General features: G+C 37.3%; 1 protein-coding gene across 2 annotated transcripts in view; it reads right to left on the bottom strand.

Annotated features, from left to right (window-relative positions):
• The window catches only part of CCDC171 (coiled-coil domain containing 171), a 295,661-nt gene that overhangs the window by 175,876 nt on the left and 104,915 nt on the right, over positions 1-14,870 (bottom strand). Inside the window, exons 12-15 of one of the 2 annotated variants that reach the window (XM_080819723.1) lie at positions 6,387-6,493; positions 4,525-4,614; positions 3,310-3,510; positions 316-483 (exon numbers count right to left, since the gene is read on the bottom strand). In XM_080819723.1, coding sequence (XP_080675849.1) covers positions 316-483; positions 3,310-3,510; positions 4,525-4,614; positions 6,387-6,493 — 566 coding nt within the window. Of the gene's footprint in view, positions 1-315; positions 484-3,309; positions 3,511-4,524; positions 4,615-6,268; positions 6,494-14,870 lie in introns of those variants that run through there. The other variant, XR_013967748.1, reaches the window with a different exon arrangement.

The raw sequence follows: 14,870 nt of genomic DNA, 5'->3' as shown, positions 1-14,870 counted from the left end.
CTTTGAATTGCTTCATCAGTAAGATTAATTTATTTTCTTTTAATTAGGTCCCTGTGGCTAATACTGGCTAGTAGTATTAGCATGTCCTGCACAGAGTGTGGAGCTTAGAGACTTCATACAGACTTCAGTCACATTTACATGCCCACAGCAATGGCATCAAACTGAGTTGTAGACAAGCCATAATTAATGGTATTGAATTATTAACATCCAAATTCTTTTTGAAATAAGATGAATGTCAGCCCCTCTTAATGATACTGTGATGTGGACAAATGTCACTGAATTTAATAGAGGTATCTGGTGCCTGAGGACAGTTACCTTCTCATTAGCCCTGGTGAGGTCTGCGATCAGGGCATCAACATTCTCCTGCAAGACTGCACAAAGCTCAGTCCAAGAGAATTTATCCAGCATGCCTTCTGGTTGTTTCATGAGCACACAGCCTGCTATCAAGTGCTGATATAAGGTATGAAGAAAGGTTAGCTTCTCCTGTGAGAAAAAAAAGAAAGAAATTAATTCCAGTATATCAACACTGTAAGAAGTAAAATACATACTAAGTGTGGGGAAGAATTTGTTTCAAAAACTTGGAAAGGAATGAAAATACCCAAGTCTTGAAATACACTGTCATTTTGAGTGACTTTTTTGACATTTAAAAGCATCAGATAAGAACTTGGAATTGCTGGGGCGCCTGGGTGGCTCAGTCATTAAGAGTCTGCCTTCAGCTCAGGTCGTGATCCCGAGCCCACATCGGGCTCCCTGCTCTGCGGGGAACCTGCTTCTCCCTCTCCCACTCCCCCTGCTTGTGTTCCCTCTCTCTCTGTCTCTGTCAAATAAATAAACAAAATCTTAAAAAAAAAAAAAAAAATCTTGGAATTGCTTAAACTTGGCATTCAAAAACAAAATCTGTAGTCTAGAAGCCAGAATACCAGGGTTCTGACCCCAGCTCTGCTCCTCCTGTGGATGTGACCTAAGTAACTGTTTGGGCATTGGCTTTCTCAGCTCTGACAGGACATATCTGCACTAATTGTTTCTAAGCCCTTTTGACTAGCTATCAGGACAGTAATCATATAATTTCATATTTACATTTGCCAAAACAGATGTTATTTAAGTCAGAAAACCATTATAGAGAGAAGAGTGTTACTCAGCTCTGTTAAAGACAAAGTTACACCAATATCTGTGCTTTACATGTACACAATTACTCAGCTTTCTTCCTCCTCCAGAGACTCTAGTTTGCTTACCACTTATAGGAAATCTATCCTCGGCCCCTTAGGCAAAGCAGACAGTGATATGAGAGATAGGGAAGAGGGGCTCATTTGTTTTCCTGGTAAGTTCATATAGTATTTGGCACATCGGGCATTTCAAGGTGTTTAAATAATACGAAGTAACAGGCAAAAAGAAATGGACACAGCTGCCCAAGACATATTTTCCAAACTGTCCAATTAGAAATACATAATAAAAAGTTCTCTAAAATGATGTTGCCATTGTAGTAACTAAGCCATCCACTGTTTAACAACCCAGAAACACTATGCCATAGAATTCAGTAAAAAGCTGATCCCATCTTGAACACACAGAAAGAGTTTATTTACTAAAATGCCAAACGGTTCTCTTTATAAGGTGCTTCATCTATAAAGTGCCCAAGAGTGGAACTCAAGACAAGGTCAGTGTAAAGCTGTAAAAGGATATTTTATGTAGATAAAATAAGTTCCTTTATTATTTTTTTTAGTAGATCAGCAAGAAAAATTTTAAAAAGGAGAAAATTTGAGAGGGAAAAATAGAAATACTAATCTTCTTGATAAGGAAAACTGTATATAAAGGTTGTATAATTATAAATTGTGGGGAAATTTTTTATATATATGAATGTATGTATATATTATGTATGTATATATGTGTGTATACATAATACATATATAATATAAAAATGTGTATCTCTAATTCTCTCTATATGCCACCTTGCCTTTTTCCAAATATAATAAGTTAAAACCAAAAAAATTTAATATGTAGTTACAACCACAAATTTGAGTTAGGACATCAGAAGAATCCTCATAAATATGTTATGCCTTTTTCTTTTTCAAGCAATTAAAGATGTCTTTTGCATTTTCAACTGGGTTGAGATGTTTAAAAATCTTATTAAATATAACTAACCAAATGTAACATTCAGGCACTAAAAGTCTTCGCCCTCCACATTTTGCCAAGTGATCGAGTTCATCCTAAAGGATAATTCATTGTGTCGCCATTATGTCCTTTTTGCTTGGGCTGTGATAAACCATGCATGATAATCATCCATTTGGCGTGAAAAGAGAATCTCAAGATCCAAAATCAATTCACACATGTTGAACCCAACCACAACGCTGTAGACATGCTGACTTTACAATACAGGCAGGCTTCTAGTTTCCTTTCCTTTAATCATTATCTGATGCGTAGAACAATTCCAGCCCCTTCATGTGGACACAATTTAAATCCCAGACTGTAAGAAGAGTGGAAAGAATGTTTCCTTTTTACTCTCTTGGCATTCATGTTCATATTTGTTGGAGTAATGAACTCAATATGCGGGACGACTCAGATAAACCGGTTCCACACTAGCTAAACTAGCTCTATATCCCATGGGTAAACGAATATATAAGATAACAATTCCATTCACACCGGCTCATACAGAATAGAAAAGTTTTGTCATAATATTTTAAGAACTCATTAATAAATAAAAATAGATAGGCAACTCTCAGGGCATCTAAATAAAGTTTCAATATTGTGGGACTTGTCTTTTCCAAAATGTTGGTTAATATCCTACAGTTAGAAAGAATAAGGAGACTGTCTGTTAAAGGAGATGTTATTCCTGTTTTGCACATAAGGAAATTAAGATGTGGGGAGACTAAGGTGCGTGGCTTGTCCATATTCATAGTTTGTAAACAGGAGTACCAGCAGCCAAGTCTGGTTCTTTCGGATTACAAAAAACATATTCTTTCCACCATGTTCAGCTACTAAACTACTGAAATAAAAAATAATTCTGTCATCGGCAAAGAGGCACATTTTGAAAAAACTGTTGGGAGCCTCAATGCTTGGGATATGATGTTCTAGAGAGATGAAGCCACACAAGTAACAGAGGGGTTAAACTCCATTACTTCTCTCCAAAATGGGATGACACAAGAGTAATGGAGTGACCGATTTCGTGGCTGGCATGAATATTTCAAAAGAGTCGGCTCAGAACAATTTTGTGAATTAGATTGAACCACAGTAAAAGCAGCCACTTGATGTATGTAAATTTAGAAAACGGAGATTAGTGAAGGCCTTTCCCGCCAGGCGTCCTGTGTCAGGTAATACCTCAGTATCCTTCTGGAAAGCCTGGGCAAGCTTCTGCAGTTCACTCTCTGACTGGGCTGCTCGAGCCTTTTCTTTCTCCCAACAGTGCAGCAGATTTTGTAGTTCCACTTTCAAAGTGCTTATGAGAGCCTCTCTGTCTGCACATTTCGTGCGTAAATGACTTAACTCTTTACTCCCATCGGCCAGTTTATCCTGAAGGTCCTGTCCGAGATGCAAAATAAAGAGACTGCGTGAAGGCCAGCCAGTAAAGGGGCCGAGGTTGCAAAGACAAAATACATAATAATGAAGACCTCCCACACTTTACCATAAAACAATCACAAGGACAAGCATTTGGCTACAATGCTAAACATTACAGTAATTTACTGAATCAATTTTCTTAGAATACCATTTTCACTCAAAAGTTAGAAAAAAACTACTAAGTTTTAACACTGAAACATCAAGTGTTCATAAGATGGCTAATTCCAGAGAGCTCTTTGAACAGGACTTTTCCTTTCATTATAAAAAAAAAAAAATAGCTTGGCCGCTCAAAAAACGTTTAAATGTTTTACATTTAATATAAGAACATTTACTTCCCAATGACATCCAAATACCAATAGAAATCTCAAGTGTGTGACATAAAATTCTGAACTATTTCTTCTTCAGCCTTATTAACAAATTCTACTGAAGTATGTCCATGACAAACTCAATATGAACCGACACAAAAAATTTCCAACTCTGAGACTTGCCTCAGTATAATTTTGCAAAGATGTAGCATAAAAACCCAGCACAGAAAATAAAATAAACTCTTGTATTGGACCTTAGCCAGGCGCAGTCTCAGCCCATTATTAGGCATGATGCTCTAAAAACAATTGCTCCACCCTAAAATGATGAAAACGGACTCCAAATACTGATGTGCTTATGTAAAATATGTTGAATATGTACCTGGGGCTGGGCATTAAATCTTAAATCATTTTTTGAATCTATGGTATTATAATTATTAAATCTGGGAAATACATCTTTCCTTTAACCAAAATAATTTCCAACCAAGTTTTATTTTTTAATGAAAAATACATTCTTGTTACTTTGATCAACAATAAAAAATCAAAATTGTATCCAAATGTACTTAATAAAAAATAGGGAGATACATTTTCAGATATCTCTACTTTAAAAGTACTCCCTAGATAATCATATTTGTTTCTGAATACAAAAGGAAAAGGTTATTCTAAGTCATAATACCTTTATATTTTTAGTGTGAGACTCTATCTTCTGTTTGGTAGAATCAAGTTCACTCGATGCCTTTTCTTTAGCATCATTCATGCTGTTTAGCTGATGAGAGAAAATGTAAGTTACTTTTTTTAATGTTTTCCAGGGGCGAGTCATTCAAAAGCTAATCTTAAATGTTGTTTTAGGCAATTACTTAAACGCCAATGTTCCAATAGCGATTAAGAATCTTGAAAAATTATTTCTTTTGGTTAACCCTGTCATTTCTGTCACGAGTTCACATGTAAAAAAGAAAAAGCATTCAAGCTTAAAATGTCAGTGATGTTCCTGTGTTTTTTTCCTTGATGGCTGGATAAAGGATTTCATTCTTACTGTAAACAAATACAACTTTATTCTTAAACTCCTACCGGACCAAAATGCCAAAAGCAGTGGCATCTATACAGAGAGAAGAAAAGCACAGAGAGCGGGAGACTGTTGTTTCTATACATCATGGGGGTATTCAGGGGTCTCTCACTCCATATGACAACTTCAGGGTCGGTCACATGCAGTCCTACTGGGAAGGCTTGTGGCAGGTCATCAGTTGGTCCTGCTCCGCTTGTGATTTATTTTCTTTGACAGTTCATTCTTCTTTCTGTCAGACTGCTCTTTTTGCTTCCTTTGCAGCCACCCCCTTGGTCTCCCCACTGCTGTCTCTGGCACTGGTTCACAACAAAGCACATTACTAAGCCAAAGCCTGCTGAGTCGACTTTTCAACTGTGCTAAGGATCACGTGACATTCATCCTCCCAAATAACAATTCGCTGTGGGTAATATGTTCCTAGTTACCCTGCAGCGTCCAGACCTAGGCCTCAGAAGAGTTGCATAAACTACTAACAATACAGGTTGCCTTGTCTCACTAGGAAAGACTTAGCAGCGTTTGTTCTTTATAGAAATTTAATTATTTCCATGGTCACTTTCTTTTGGCCCTTTGAACAATTACAGAGGATATTAAGAAGACCTCACTTTTCCTTCTTTGTTGACCATGGTAGACTATAGTAAAATAAACCTCCTCTGAAATGTGAAATAGAATGATTGCGTGGCCTTGTGTTATTTGAAAGAAACAAATAAACAAAAGGATAGACAGTGAATTCCATGCTCTGTGGCTTGTCTTTGGTTTGAACAATCTGTTGGTTGTTTTGCTAACTAATTGTATTTCATGTAATTATTTCATACTCTCTAGTTTGACAAGAGCCAACTAAACAAACTCTTCAATTTTTAAAGCACAAATTCATAAAACATTTTAATACCCAAGAAAATTACCAACCCGCACAATAAACAACACAAATGAGATGAAAAATAGAAGCACGAGCTTTTTTAATCAGCAAACCAAAAACTACCAGGCTACATCAGACAGACACTGGTTTTTGAAAGCTTCTTTAACAGTCCTTCAGAGAAGGAGAACTAACCTCTCTCTTGTTTTGTTAAGACTTCCGTAATTTGTAGAAATCTTACCCTAAAATCTTGACAAAACCAGAATTTCCACTACCTAGTCCTAATTTCCTAAAACCATGTTAACATTCAAATAGAGTACATATTACCTTAGATGACTTGTGTAGTTTTTTTATTAACTTCAAATAGATAAATTTTGAAGGCCAAGAAGTGACAGAATCTTCGTAACTTTGAAAATAATGGTATGACTTTAGAGTTACAAAACCATAAGTGAGACACGACTTTAGGCCACACTTAAAGAAAGAACAGCGACAGACGATTTATTATTTTTTGTATCTGGGAAGCTGTCAATTCAACACTCCCAATCTTTCTGACCTTTGTAACAAGCACGGAACCGGAGTGCTGCAGGCCGAAGGCGAGAAGTGTGGAGCCAAATAGTGCAAGTGTTACCTCATTAGACGCCTCTTCCAGCTTGTTCTGGTAATCTGTCAAGGTACGCCTCAAAGTCTCAAGGACAACAGAGAAGCTGGGAGGTTTATCTTTGTCCTTGTGGATGCCTAGAGAAAAATGTAAGATGAAAATATATCCTAAAGTCACAAGGAGACAAAAGCTAAGTAAACAGTAACAGAGATATTACAATTAGATAGAGCTGAAAAGATGTTATGAAACACTAAGCAGAGTCTTCCTCTCCAAAGTATACTGCTGTATAGCCAAGTATTAATAGCCTTTCCAAACAAATGATCAAATTAAGTTCATAAGGTATCAAGTGCAAATTTATGACTACTCCCTACCTTACCGAGGCCCACACTATAGTTAGTAGTGAGCTTCTTTTCCCCCCACCGCCTAAATAACTGAAGTATTTCTACACACCTGTTATCCAACAATTAAATGAACAGCCCAAATACTAACGTTGTTTTGGGAAGTTACACACACTTACTTTGGTCCTTGTGTTTCTGATCAGTCAGGCCTATTTTGCTTAAATAATAATTTCTGAACCCAAGAGCACATAATTTTCTGTTATGCTTGGAAACACTCTTCAATCCTTAAAACTCTCAAGTTACAATTTGAAATAAATAACAAAAAATGCTATTATCTACATAGGCCCACATCATGTTTCAATTAAAACCCTTAAAACTGATACTTATTATAAAAATATGAGTATTTCCATATTATGCCCTCAAACTATTTTAATTTAGTTGGGCCATAAGTTAGTTGAGCCAATGAGGGTCACATGGTCAACTGTAGTTCAAAAGATTAATCCAAAATCATCAAAAGTTTAGTTTTAAAAACCACTTTAAATTGATTGTTCACTGTACTTCTCTTTTACTGTTAAAAAACAAGTAGCAAATGTTGAAATATTCTATTAAAAATATTTCTTTTCCTATTATAATTTCTCCCCAGCATGTTTTACAATCTATTTCAATAGACAAGAAACATATTTTTAACAAGGATGATTTCAAAAAGAAGCATTCATGATATATATTTTATTATTCATTGGCTTTCATTCAAATACTTTACTGAATTCCTACTACGTACTAATCTAAGGCATTAGGTAAATGGAGGTGAATAAGATTAGTGTAGTCTTTGTCCTCTGAGAATTTACAGTCTAAAAATAGGAGGGAAGAGGGGCCCCTTGATGGCTCAATCAGTTGGAGGTCCCAACTCTTGATTTCAGCTCAGGTCATGATCTCTAGGTGGTGGGATGGAGCCTCAGCATGAAGTCTGCTCTCCCTCTCCCTCTACTCCTCCCCCTCCTCCCCCCCCCGCCCCCACCTTGTTCCTGTTTTCACTCTATCTCTAAAATAAATCAATAAAATCCTTTTAAAGAAAAAAAATGGAGGAGGAAGAATAATAAACAAATAATTACATGAGATCATTTATCCATTCCTCATGTATTCAACTGCTAGAACTTTTGGAGGATAGGACAGAAGGCAATAAAGAAAAGAAGAAAGAAAGACAGAGAGGAGGAATGGAAGGAAGGAAGAAAGGGAGGGAAAATTTTGGTTAATGACAGACTAACTATCTCAGAATATTGGTGATACTTAGTGTTTTAATCTTGGACAAAATGTTACTAATAAATTTATTACATTCATCCAGGTATAATTTAAACACTATCTTAAGTATGGGTTCACCTTAGATTTTCTTAAACAGAAGAATATTTAACCAAAAAAAAGAGAAGTAATATGGAAACAACACATATCCCGGCTAGGCAAAAAAAAAAAAAAAAAAAAAAGACCCAGCTCTGAACCATGATAATGGAGGAGACAGTACTCTTTATAATTACTATGAGTTAGAAAGACAACTCATTAAAAATTTTATTAAAGGTCTTACCAAATATATATTTTTTAAATTGCTCTTGCACAAGATAAAAAAAAATGTAATGTATAATTCTTTTCTTTTGCTACTACACAAGTAGGCCATGAATAAATCATGCAAGGACACTCGGGAAATCTGCTGGCTTTTACAATAAGGGAGAAAACTTCCTCTTAGAAATTCAGAAGAATAAAACCATTTTAATATGAGTGTTAAAGGGTAAGAGGACAAAATGCCCTGTCCTTACTGACCCATGCATATTCTTATATTCTACGTAAAATAAAGTCTCTTTGCTTGAAAATGCTTATATAATAAAGTCAGTTGAAATACAAAGTATGCATTAAGTCTCACCCACATCCATTATAAAAAGAAATCGTTTCTGGTCCCTTAACATGGCAAAATGCTTATAAATAAGAAGAAAGGGTCACTAGGACTCAGGACATTACTGATAATTTGATTTAACCTAATAATATTCTAACCCTTGAATATTATAAGAAACAATAACCTATTAATGATATCTTATCAAAGAAAGCTCTAAAAATCCACAGATGAAGAGCCATAAAAATAATTTGAAAAGTGGTCATAAGTGGCTTTCCAAAGGTCAAAATCCAAACGAAGAACAGAATATATTAGAACACTTTATATTTCAAAATACCAACTCAAAACCTTCCAACTTTCTCTCCATAATGTGTATGTTCATAATGTGTATGTCTCAGGACTCGGAGGCCAGCCTATACTTTCCCATCACCGCCACCTGTTTCAGTCTCTCTTGTTTACTTTTATTATTAAGTATATTTCAGCTCTGGGTATATCTTGGCAAATCTTTTTTTGTTTTTGTTTTTGTTTTTGTTTTTGAGAATTTTCATATTTTATTTTGTATTTCTACTCAACATCATAACACTTACATTAAATATAAAAATATGTGTGTGTGTGTAACCACAGCATAACCAGTGAATGTTTTATTATTTATAGTGATATTCTTCTTTTCTGGTATGTATCATATGATTTTATTTTAAGCATTATTATCCTTTGTGATTTAAAGCAAACCACCTGAATCTGATTCTGATTAACAATTCCACTCGGGTTGTGGTATAATTATTTGGCTAAAAAGGCCAACCTTAACTGGCAATGCTTCTGACCGGAGAAGATTTTGGGGGAAGAATGAATTTTCCATCCTGTGTGGGACTAATCAATCTCCTGTCAAGGGCATACCTTTCTTTCATGATCTCATGGTGGATTAGAAACTGCTATCCTACTATAGAGCACCCAATTTCTATGTTTCTTAGGTATACGCTTACCTAGAATGATTACATAAAGGCAAATCTTTTTTTTTTTTTAAGATTTTGTTTATTTACTTGACAGACATTGATCACAAGTAGGCAGAGAGGCTGGCAGAGAGAGAAGAAAGCAGGCTCCCTGCGGAGCAGAGAGCCTGATGCAGGGCTCGATCCCAGGACCCTGGGATCATGACCTGATCTGAAGGCAGAGGCTTTAACCCACTGAGCCACTCAGGCACCCCGCAAATCTTTTTTTGAATGAGTAGCCCACTGCAGAGAGGGAGGTAGGAGAAATGGTTCCAAGCCTTCAATTTAAATGTTTTCTTTTAAAGAAGCTCAAAAACTAAGTAATTTTACCTGGCCCAAATAAACCACAGTTTCTCAAGCCAATGTTACTACCTTAGTAACCTACAGTTCCACAGTAAGTTGTCATGAATAAGGTAACTCTATCTCTTCAACCATCTCAAACATTCTCTTATCTACTTCAGTTTCCTGCAAGACCCCAAAAGGGGAGAATTATTAAAAAATAATGGAGAGGGTGCCTGGGTGGCTCAGTTGTTTAAGCATCTGCCTTCAGTTCAGGTCATCATCCCAGGGTCCTGGGATCAAGTCCCACATGGGGCTTCAGCTCACCAGGGAGTCTGCTTCTCCCTCTACCTTTCCCCTCTACTAGTGGTCTCTCTCAGTCTCTCTCTCTAAAATAAATTAAATTTAAAAAAAAAAAAAAGGAAAGAAAGAAAAAGAATAGAGAGACAACAGAAGGCAAAAGACTGAGGTTTTTTAAGAATACATATGTGTATGTATGTGTGTATAAATGTATGTATACATACATATAGAACATGAGTAGTCATGTTCAACCTCAGATTAGGAAAAAAAAACTGTTGTTTAATGTGGATTTTGAATCACATAGTAAGGCAAAGAAAATAACATTCAAATGGGTTATTATCTTCACCTAAGAAAATCAAAATACATTGATGACCAAGAAAATTCCTTTTTCACTCCAAAAGCATTAAATATAAACATTTTGTTGGCAGTTATGCTTGTCAAACTGAGACTACATTCTGCATATTAATTTGTTTTACTCACTGAGATCATAAACATCTTCCTTATCTTATAAACACAGGTACCCATTCTGGAGTTTCTAAGGAAAATGGCTTCTAACTTCCCTAACATATGGAGAGTACTTATTATGTAAGTCATGCTCACTCACCCCCTAACTATGTCTCCAGGGTAAGTTAAAAACAAAAACACTTTCTTTACCAATGTTTGAGAAATGTATTGTTGAGGGGAGCCCCAGCATCCATGATGACCTAGCTCTGTGGGGCTCAATAAGTTCTGTATAGCAGGGATAACAGCAATCAAGCTAGGTTCCCTGAATTCAGTGAAGATGATGGGATCTGGATCTGGGTGACAAAGGCCAAGTAGTAGCACTTAACTTCCAGAAACAAACTGGACATGGTTGAAATCAAAGCAGTAAACAAAATGGTTTTACCCACAGAGATCGCTGGTGTTAGCTAACTGATCATAGTGCTCATAGGACTAAAATAGGTAGGCACTCTACTTAAATGTTATCTGATTTGTATAAGTAGAAAAGCTCTAGGTCTAATTACCAGAGGTCTAACTGAAATCAACATAGAAAAGTGTCTTGGCTCTCAACCAGTGATCAGACTTGAGCTAGTTCACAGACCCACTGTCTCTTGAATAAAGAGAAGGGGTTCCTTGGGAAACCCTAACATACTGCCAGAAGATCATACTGTAAATCTTCCTCCTTACCTTCCTCAAAGAAACATGGAACCATTTACCAAGGTGACTATGCACTGGAGAAAGGGGGTTAATCACTAGGATAACTGGGCACTCGATCTGGGCTGACACTGACACCTAGAGAACTAACACGCCATTGTGGTTCACTAGTTAGGGTAGGAGCTGATAAAGGTCAGGAGATGGACTGAGTTTTGGCTAAATTTCTATTACCAGTGGCCCCAGCAGGTACCTGAACTCACCTTATTTCCCTGGTTTGGAATGCAGAGCTAAGAAAAGACAAATGCAGAAACTGGCACCATATCCATACTAGTTCCCTGACACGTGGAGTGGAGGATTTACAGAGGAAAACTGAATAGAAAAAGCACGTGGAAGTCACTAGAACTTTTACCTACCAAAATAGTAAGTCAAAAGTAATGTCACCTTTCTGGAGAGATTACAGAGATCAGTACCACTGGGAAGGACTTAAAAGATACAGGGGTGGTGATTCCAACCACATCAGCCTTCAACTCATCTATCTAGCTTGTGCAGGATACAGATGAATCTTGGGGAATGACAGTGAATTACCGTAAGCATAATTACATGTGATTGCAATTGCAGCTGCAGTTGAAGATGTAGTTTCATTGTTGCAGTCAATATATTTCCCGGCAATTGGAATGAAGCTATTTCTTCCATCTTTCTAGTAAAAACTACCAAGACAGTTTCCTTCAGCCATCAGGGCCAGCAATACACATTCACAGCTTTCCTCAGAGCTGTATCAACTCCAGCAGAATCTAGTCTATAGAAATCTTAATCAACTTTCCAATCCAAAAACATTACATCACACGTCCTACTTAGCTCTCTGCCAAGTTGATGACAGCATTCTGATAGCTCAAGCTCCTGCAGGTCAAGTTTGGCAGGTCCTTGTAGAACCACGTGCAACCTTTTAGGGTATTGGAACAAAGCAAGTCATCCTCTGCAGATAACTCTTCTCCTCTTGGGAATCAAGCTTTACACTTGCTACTGGTCCTCAGCAGATAATACATTCATGGCCACCAATTTACCATGAGACAAGAACTGCCCGTCACAAAATCACTATTGTCTGATCTGCAATCTATAAATTTGGGCATGCACAACAGCACTCCATCGTCAAGTGAAAGTGGTCTATACAAAACTGGATTCAAGTAAATCCTGAAGGTTCAATTAAGTTTTATGAGCAAATAGTCCAGATTTGAATGGGCCCTATGACTGTTATATTACCCCCCCTCTTAATCCACAACCTGAATCCATGGAAGGTTTTCAATGACCTGTTGACTCATGGGAGAAAAAAAATGGGTTTAGTATATACAGGGTTCTGTATATGCTGACACTAATTAAAAGTAGACAGTTGCAGCTCTACAACCCCCCTCAAGGGTGGCCCTGAAGGACAGGGATGAAGTGAAATTCTGCCAGTAGTCAGAACAAGTAATGGACCTGATTGCCATTTCACCTGGAATGAGAAATTACCAAAAGTACAAATGTACACCGATGTGTGGACAGTAGCTACGAATTTAACAAAAATGGTCAGGGAATCAAAAAGAACACAACTGGAAAATCGGTAACAAGATGATACAGGCAAGAGTACATGGAAAGATGTATCCAAATGGGCACTATGCTCAGACCAATCAGTAGAAGAAGATCTTAATAATCAGGAGTAGAAGAAGATCTTAATAATCAGAAGTAGAAGAAGATCTTAATAATCAGGAGGACAAAATAAGGCATTCTGGGGCTACTACCTAGCATCTCTTCTCAGCCACCTTTGTCCTTATCACCTTTGTTTTCTTTACAACAAAAGGGTCATGGCAGCAAGGATGCAGGGAATATATGGGCTCAGCAACACAGACTTCTATTCCCCACGACTGATAGGATTACAACTCCTGTTATATGCAAAATCTATCAACAGCAGAGAAAGTGAACGACATCATCTCTAGGCCCTGGTGGCAAGCTGATTATCTTAAGTAACTTCCATCATGGAAGGAGCAATGCTTCATTCATGTCTACGAAGGTAGACACTAACTCTGGGTATAGATTTTCCTTCCCTGAAGGAAAATAGTATTTCTGCTGAAATCACCATCTGTGAATTTGTAAGAGATCTTATTCACAATTACATGTTCCACATAGCATTGCTTCTAACCAGGAAACTCAATTTATAGTGGATAAAATATGGAAATGGGCTCATTTCACTAATTTTCTGTGATTAAAGTTAATAGATCAGGGGCACCTCAATCATAGAGCACACAACTCTTTATCTTGGGGTTCCGAGTTCATGCCCCATGTTGGGTATAGAGATTACTTAAAAATTAGCTTTTTTAAAAAAGCTAATAGACCAGTAATTTCACTTCTGGGTGAATATCTAAGAGAACTGAAACAAGGCCTGGAGGAGATACTTCCATGTTTATAGGAGGACTAGACACAAAGTCGAAAGGTAGAAGTGATCCAAGGTGCATCAATAGATAAACAAAATGTAAATATTATTCAGCCTCAGAAAGGAAGGACTCCTGTCCCATGCTATAACATGGATGAAACTTGAGGTCCTTGTGCTAGGTGAAATAAGCCGATCACAAAAAGACTGATGCTCCAAGATTCCACTCTATGAGGTATCTAAAGTAGTCAAATACATACAAACAGAAAATAGAATGGTGGTTACCATAGGCTAAGAGAAAGGCGGAGAGGGGATATTAGTAATGTAGTAATTAGTAATTAGTTTTATGCATAAACTTGACTGGGACACAGATACTCAGTTAAACATTGTTTCCGGACATGTCTATGAGGATGTTTCTGGCTGAGACTGACATTTGGATCAGTAGACTGAGAAAGCAGATTACCCTCCCCAGAGCAGACGGGCCTCATCCAATCCACTGACGGTCTGAATAGAATAAAAGGCCAAATTAGAAGGAATTCTTTCTTTCCGCCTGATTGTCTTCAAGTAGGGCCATTGGTCTTTTCCTGCCTTTTGACTCAGACTTCGACTGCAACTTACACCAGCAGCTCTCCTGGCTCTCAGCACTTCAGAATCAAACTGGAACCACACCATCAGTCCTCCTGCGTCTCCAGCTTGCCAACTACAGGTGCTGGGTTTCTTAGTCTTCATAATTGTGTGATTAATTAATGATCCCATTGGAGGATGTTGAGCAATCTTACTGAAGTCACTCCCTTGGACTTTACAAACTGAAACAAGAGCATGATAAAGTAGGCTAGTCATGGTGTGTAAACCTCAGTAGACACATGAATCTCCAGTTAAAAGGTACCGGCCATGAGGTTCACAAGAACAATTAGAATTCTCAAGAAGATACCAGATCTAAACCACAGCCTTTTATTAAAGAAGTAAAGGAGGAGAGAGGAGAGGAAAAGTCCAATTTGTTGTCCTGATCATCCTAAGAGCTGTCCCTGGGACTGCCCAATTCCTGGGTGATACATACATAAATACGCCTAAAGGCATCAAATGCTGTTGCTATAACTTCCCAGGGTCCTCTCCAGTAGAAAGAAAAAGAATACCTCTAGAGTATTACAAATGATTTCCTCAAGGAAGGAAAGGTTGAAGAAGGTCAGAGGGCTCTCAGTCAACACG

This window comes from Martes martes, assembly GCF_963455335.1.
Source record: "Martes martes genome assembly, chromosome: 12".
In the NCBI taxonomy this organism is placed as follows: Eukaryota; Metazoa; Chordata; class Mammalia; order Carnivora; family Mustelidae; genus Martes; species Martes martes.
The sequence above is the reverse complement of the archived record's forward strand: the minus strand, read 5'-3'. Positions and strand labels throughout refer to the sequence as shown.